This window comes from Epinephelus moara, unplaced genomic scaffold, assembly GCF_006386435.1.
Source record: "Epinephelus moara isolate mb unplaced genomic scaffold, YSFRI_EMoa_1.0 scaffold1188, whole genome shotgun sequence".
Lineage (NCBI taxonomy): Eukaryota > Metazoa > Chordata > Actinopteri > Perciformes > Serranidae > Epinephelus > Epinephelus moara.
Window position 1 is genome coordinate 24,939 of NW_026078651.1, and position 7,817 is coordinate 32,755.

Here is a 7,817-nt window from a genome sequence, read left to right on the forward strand (position 1 = left end):
GACATACCTGAACTCACTTGAACACACCTGAACTCACTTGAACTCACTTGAACACAGATGAACACACTTGAGCACACCTGAACACACCTGAACTCACTTGAACAAGATGAACACACTTGAGCACACCTGAACACACCTGAACTCACTTGAACACAGATGAACACACTTGAGCACACCTGAACACACCTGAACTCACTTGAACACACCTGAACACACCTGAACTCACCTGAACTCACCTGGACACGCCTGAACTCACTGGAACACGCCTGAACACAACTGAACTCACTTGAACACAGATGAACACACCTGAGCACACCTGAACACACCTGAGCACACCTGAACACACCTAAACTCACCTGAACTCACCTGAACACACCTGAACTCACCTGAACTCACCTTAACTCATCTGAGCACCCCTGAGCACACCTGAACACACCTGAACTCACTCGAACTCACCTGGACACGCCTGAACTCACTTGAACACACCTGAACACAACTGAACTCACTTGAACACAGATGAACACACCTGAACACATCTGAACTCATCTGAACACACCTTAACACACACGAACTCACCTGAACACACCTGAACACACCTGAGCACACCTGAGCGCACCTGAACACACCTGAACACACGTGAAAACGCCTGAGCACACCTGAACTCACCCGAACACACCTGAACTCACCTGAGCTCACCTGAACACACCCGAACACACCTGAACTCACCTGAACTCACCCGAACACACCTGAACTCACCTGAACTCAGGTGGGCTGACGACCTCAGACGCTCAGTGACAGCCCGACACTGGCCCACAGCCAGTCGTCAGTTTGTCATGTCAGAGCCATTTAACTGAATCTGTGTCGTCAGGTACAAGTTTCTGTAGTTTTGGAGGGTGTGATCTGAGCGTGATCAGTTGAAGCCTCGGTGGCGCCTCCTGCAGGATGAAGAGAGTATTACACATGATGATTAAATCTGTCCTCTGTCAGCTCCTGATGGAGCTCAGTCTGCTCTATTTTAAACACAATGATGATGATGATGATGATGATGTCACATCACACACACAGACAGACAGTTGTTTGGGAGGACAAACAGAAAAGACAAACTGATCCTGAAGAATAAAAACAAGCTGCAGTTTGTTCTGAGAGGAGAAACTGAGATGATGTCATCATCATTAACATCGTCTTTTTCTTCTCTTACAGAAATGTCTGCTACTGACTTCGCAGGTACGTTTCAACTCTTGTGTCACAGTTTGATTCTTGGTGATGTGTCTGTCCGTCCATCTCTGTGTCCTCTGAGCTGTCCACTGTGTCCTCTGAACTGTCCACTGTGTCCTCTGAGCTGTCCACTCTGTGTCCTCTGAGCTGTCCACTCTGTGTCCTCTGAGCTTTCTACTCTGTGTCCTCTGAGCTTTCTACTCTGTGTCCTCTGAGCTGTCCACTCTGTGTCCTCTGAGCTGTCCACACTGTGTCCTCTGAGCTGTCCACTGTGTCCTCTGAGCTGTCCACTGTGTCCTCTGAACTGTCCACTGTGTCCTCTGAGCTGTCCACTCTGTGTCCTCTGAGCTTTCTACTCTGTGACCTCTGAGCTGTCCACTGTGTCCTCTGAACTGTCCACTGTGTCCTCTGAGCTGTCTACTCTGTGTCCTCTGAGCTGTCCACTCTGTGCCCTCTGAACTGTCCACTCTGTGTCCTCTGAACTGTCCACACTGTGCCCTCTGAACTGTCCACTCTGTGTCCTCTGAATTGTCTACTCTGTGTCCTCTGAGCTGTCCACTGTGTCCTCTGAACTGTCCACTGTGTCCTCTGAACTGTCTACTCTGTGTCCTCTGAGCTGTCTACTCTGTGTCCTCTGAACTGTCCACTCTGTGTCCTCTGAGCTTTCTACTCTGTGTCCTCTGAGCTGTCTACTCTGTGTCCTCTGAGCTGTCCACTCTGTGTCCTCTGAGCTGTCTACTCTGTGTCCTCTGAACTGTCCACACTGTGCCCTCTGAACTGTCCACTCTGTGCCCTCTGAACTGTCCACTCTGTGTCCTCTGAACTATCCACTCTGTGTCCTCTGATAAATGAATCCTGGTGTGATCAGTCGTCTGATAAACACAGCTTATCTCCGTGTTCAGAGTCTCTGTGTCAGGATGAGTTCAGACTCCAAGACGCTGACAGAAGTCACAAACTGCAGCTGAGGTCATGTTGGATAAAAAATGACGTCCTGTAACAGAGACAGGTGTGCTCACCTGCATGAGTCAGAGTTTAATAAACATCAGTTTATTTTCACCATCAGCTGAGAGACGAACAGACAGGTAAAAAGAGCTCAGATGTCCACCAAGGACACACACTCTGTCTCACAGTGTTCAACATACCACAGTCAGCAAACTGCTGCTGTTGTGTGTTCCCACGGTCTCTGTCATCACTCCCGCTCTGCCCAGACTGAGCATGCTCAGTCACCTGTATGTGGCGAGGTGAGAGCCGAGTGCAGTCCCAACCCAGACTATAAACATCGTGTTCTACACAGTGAGAAATAACGAGTGTATTGACCCTGTGATTCAGATTTAACGAGCTCTTCTTCAGCCGAGGTTTAACCTGTAGATTTCTCTGATCGAACAAATGTTTGACCTCCTTCATGAATCAAAATATTATCCGACTGAAGATAACAAGGTAAATCTGACATGTCTGTGTGGTGTTGTCCAATCAGAGCGCTGTGAGGCAGAGCCTGAGGTGGGTCCCTGCAGAGCTGCGTTTCAACACTGGTACTACGACCATAAGACAGGAAGCTGCCAACCATTCATCTACGGAGGCTGCAGAGGAAACAAGAACAACTACATCACCAAGGAGAGCTGCATGACTACCTGCACAGGTGAGTAACAAGCCTGTATGTACTGTACAGGCAAGTAACACACCTGTATGTACCTGTACAGGCGAATAATACACTTGTATGTACCTGTACAGGCGAGTAACACACCTGTATGTACCTGTACAGCTGAGTAACACACCTGTCTGTACTATACAGCTGAGTAACACACCTGTCTCTACCTGCACAGATGAGTAAAAAGCCTGTATGTACTGTACAGGCAAGTAACACACCTGTAAGTACCTGCACAGGTGAATAATACACCTGTATGTACCTGTACAGGCGAATAATACACCTGTATGTACCTGCACAGCTGAGTAACACACCTGTCTCTACCTGCACAGATGAGTAACAAGCCTGTATGTACTGTACAGGCAAGTAACACACCTGTAAGTACCTGCACAGGCGAATAATACACCTGTATGTACCTGCACAGCTGAGTAACACACCTGTCTCTACCTGCACAGATGAGTAACAAGCCTGTATGTACTGTACAGGCAAGTAAAACACCTGTAAGTACCTGTACAGGCAAGTAACACACCTGTAAGTACCTGTACAGCTGAGTAACACACCTGTATGTACCTGCACAGGTGAGTAACAAGCCTGTATGTACTGTACAGGCAAGTAACACACCTCTAAGTACCTGTACAGGCGAGTAACACAACTGTATGTACCTGTACAGCTGAGTAACACACCTGTCTGTACTATACAGGTGAGTAACACACCTGTATGTACCTGTACAGGCAAGTAACACACCTGTAAGTACTTGTACAGGCGAGTAACACAACTGTATGTACTATACAGGTGAGTAACACACCTGTATGTACCTGTGCAGGTGAGTAACACACCTGTATGTACTATACAGGTGAGTAACACAACTGTATGTACCTGTACAGATGAGTAACACACCTATCTGTACTATACAGGTGAGTAACACACCTGTAAGTACCTGTACAGGCGAGTAACACACCTGTAAGTACCTGTACAGGCGAGTAACACACCTGTAAGTACCTGTACAGGTTCCATCATCCCAATCTTTCTCAAACTCTCTGCAGTAGGCCCATAACATTGACTTGAGAGTCTGGTGGAACCTCTCCAGGGCTCCCTGAGATTCTGGGTGATAAGCAGACGAAGTACAATGCTGGATAGACAACTGCTTGAGCACTTGAGAGAAAACACGGGACATGAAGTTTGACCCTTGGTCAGTCTGAACAACCCTGGGAAGGCCGAACACAGTGAAGAACTTAATTAGAGCCTTAGAAACCGCTGAAGCTGTAATTCTGTGCAGGGGAATGGTTAGAGGGAACCGAGTAGCCGTACACATGATAGTCAATAAGTACTGGTTACCTGACTTGGTGCGAGGGAGTGGACCAACACAATCAATCAGGATTCGCTCAAAAGGCTCTCCAATAGCTGGAATCGGATGTAAGGGCGCAGGTGGGATTTTCTGGTTAGGTTTACCAACAGTTTGGCACACATGACATGTTCTACAGTGTTGAGCAACATCCTTTTTCACACCAGGCCAAAAAAAATGCCTCAACACACGGTCCAAAGTCTTTCGAACTCCCATATGTCCCGCAAGACAATGATCATGATATGGACAAATAGCCACAGCTACCTCTCCAGAGACCAGAGCTGTTTGAAGGTTAAGATTATGTAAAGGACAGGACAAGTAACCCCCACCGAACCCCTCGACAACAACGCTAGAACCCAGAGCAGATTCATCAGTAAACTGGAGGAAGTCCTCGAGGATCAAAGACTGAAAAGCTCCAGAATCTCCCCAGATCTTAATAGGCCGCTCGCTTGCAGGATCAGAACCAAGGGAAACAAAACCATCCATAAGAAAAGCTGAAGAGCCAGCTAACTCACTCTTTTGAGTTGAATGCTCCATAGCTGGGGCTACAGCAGACTCTTTTACAGTTTTTATCAAAGCTACTGGCTTACAGGACTTTTGTTTCTTACACAAGACAGGGCAATCAACAATAAGATGGCCGGGTTTCTTACAGTAGAAACAGGCCTTTTCTGAAGAAGCGCTTCCAATGGCTGATTTACCAGTGAAGGAAGCAGAAGACATGGACACAGGCTTTGGAGAACGAGGTCTGTGAAACAAAGCTCTTCCCTTTTGCTCGCCCTGTCTTTTGTCAAAATCAATCTTATGGGTCAAGAGGAACTCATCTGCCAAAACAGCAGCTTTATCCAAAGTGGACACTTTTTGCTCATTTAAATATGTACAAATGATGTCAGGCAGACAGTTTTTAAATTCTTCAAGCAAGATCAATTGTTTGAGATCTTCTTTTGTTTCTGCNGCAGCTGTCTGACGTCGTTCATCTCACTGATGTCATAGAAGTGACAACTATGGAGACACTTTTTTTTAAGATATTTTATTTGGGCATTTTGCCTTTAATGGACAGGACAGCCAAGTGTGAAACGTCTCTCAAGACTCTGATGGAAAAAACACAGAAAATCGAAATCCGTTCCGAACATTTTAATGATGGGCAAAAGTTTCAGACTCAGTGTGAAAACATGACACAACGTTATTTTTAGAAGCGTGACAATTTTGTACAAAAAAAACAAACTCCATGTGCAAAGGCCTGAAGTTCCAAACTGAATGGGTCGCACCAATCAAGTTTGGTTGAGTCAGTTTTAATTATATATCACAAAATTCCAACTGAATTTAACTCCATCTTTACAGCATACAACCATTCTATCCTTAAGATTTAAGTCAGAGAAGGAAAAACTTCCTTTAACAGTAAAAACGTGGGAAATGTTGGTGAAGAATCTCAGTCATCAGGTCGTGGTCATCATACGTAAGTGCTGTATCGTAGGCAGCTGACCTGCTTGTGTTTCTTGAAGACGTTTCGCCTTGTACAGAACAAGATACTGAAGAAGGCTCTTGGATGACAAGTGAAATGTCTTCAAAAAAGACCTGAGGAAGTCCAGTTATCTACGATGTTGCACTAATGAAACCAAATATCACCTGTAGGTGGCCCCCTGTGGCCACTAAGTTTTAGCACGTCTGTCTTGAGAATGTGGGTGCATGTCTCAGTCAGTCCGTTTCCATGACAACAGAGAAAAGGGATTTATATAAATCCCTGTAAACATGTCAGTGTGAGTGAAATGGTCCTGCAGTGAATGTGTCACAGTGGGACTAACACACCCAGATCATGTGACTCCTGCATGTATACAGTCAATCAGACCCAAACTGGCCGAGGCGCTCTGAGCATGCTCCACAGTTTCCGCCCCGGGCTTTGACCTGGAAGTCCAATAGCATTAAATGTGTAAGAGAAGAAGAAGTCGGTAACAACATGGAGAAATCTACATCCAGAGTCGTGACTTTTTGGACGGACCAAATGTACAGAGCTGTAAAGTTGTCCACCATGGTAGCAGTTAGCAGCTAGCTAACCGTAGCTAACTTGTTTGTCCATTGTTTGGTCTGTGATGTAATAGGTCAACAGGAAAAAGGTCCAATACTAACAAGCTGAAAGGGGGCATATCTCCACCTATCGTAGAGGAGTCGCACATACTTGGCTCAATAAATGGATTCCCCTCCCTGTTACAACCCCGGCTCTTGGGAAGCAACATAGAGGAGTCAGACAACGTGTGTAGCAATTAAAGTAACATTTATTGCACAAAAGGAAACAAAGGATAACCAAAAGCTGGAAATGGAGGCTGGTGACAATGCAGCTGGCCCAGGCTGCATGGTGGAAGAGAGAGAGTGGGTGGAGCTTGGCTGGGCTTTTAAAGACCTCCCAGCAGGTGCCAGAGATTAAGAGGGAAACTAAAGGGGAGGAGTTTGATTACCTGAAAAACAAAAAGAATCAGATTTGGACATAACACTCCCGTGCTTGTATACTGGGACAAGGACAGTAGGCCAGTTAAATGTCCTCGTCCAGCTGTGACTGTAGCTCCACTTCACTGTTTCCATGGAAACGTACTGACTGAGATTACTTGTCTCAATAAAGGTTAAATAATTTTTTAAAAGATCCACATACTGCAAGCTTTCGTCAACATGATGTTAAAGTTCCACAAACATCTCAAGTCATTTCTGTCTTTTAGTTCAACATTCTTCAAAAACAGCAAACAGTGACCGTCACTGGCACAGCCAGGGCCTGAGAGGAACATCACTCGGAGGATCAGGGATCTTCCATGGGCGCCTCTGGGACAAAAGGGCTTGTAGGTACGTACAAATGACTATCGCTTACGGTAGCAACAACGCGGTGGCACTCTGAAGTTGTTGAAAACCAGCTCTTGGTCAGTGTGTGTGTTGACTAAACGTAACCACGTGTGTGTGAGTGCGTGTGTGTGTGTTGGCTAAACTTAACCACGTGCGTGTGTGTTGGCTAAACGTAACTATGTGTGTGTGTAGGTTAAATGTAACCACGTGTGTGTGTGTTGGCTAAACTTAACCACGTGTGTGTGTGTTGGCTAAACTTAACCACATGTATGTGTGTTGGCTAACCGTAACCACGTGTGTGTGTTGGCGAAACGTAACCATGTGTGTGTGTGTGTGTGTGTGTTGGCTAAACGTAACCATGTGTGTGTGTTGGCTAAACGTAACCACGTGTGTGTGTTGGCTAAATGTAACCACGTGTGGGTCGGCTAAATGTAACCACATCTGTGTGTCGGCTAAATGTAACCACGTGTGTGTGTGTTGGCTAAATGTAACTACATCTGTGTGTCGGCTAAATGTAATCGTGTGTGTGTGTTGGCTAAATGTAACCACGTGTGTGTGTTGGCTGAACGTAACACGTGTGTGTGTGTTGGCTAAACGTAACCACGTGTGTGTGTTGGCTAAACGTAACACGTGTGTGTTGGCTAAACGTAACCACGTGTGTTTGTTGGCTAAACGTAACACGTGTGTGTGTGTTGGCTAAACGTAACCACATGTGTGTGTTGGCTAAATGTAACCACATCAGTGTGTCGTCTAAATGTAATCGTGTGTGTGTGTCGGCTAAATGTACCCACATGTGAG

The 7,817-nt window shown here is 46.0% G+C and overlaps 1 protein-coding gene across 2 annotated transcripts; it reads right to left on the minus strand.

Moving 5' to 3' along the window:
- Positions 1-2,869: 2,869 nt before the first annotated feature.
- LOC126386956 (uncharacterized) lies at positions 2,870-5,094 on the minus strand. Of its 2 annotated transcripts, none has more exons than XR_007569571.1 (2): positions 3,120-5,094; positions 2,870-3,088 (listed from the first exon to the last, which is right to left on the minus strand). XR_007569571.1 is itself a non-coding variant. In XM_050039538.1 (2 exons), coding segments are annotated over exons 1-2 (1,278 nt in total). In that variant the 5' UTR covers positions 4,920-5,094; the 3' UTR covers positions 2,870-3,579. The 2 variants fall into 2 exon arrangements, 1 of the variants encoding a protein (XP_049895495.1); XM_050039538.1 differs by having other exon boundaries at positions 2,870-3,580; positions 3,643-5,094.
- Positions 5,095-7,817: the final 2,723 nt, after the last annotated feature.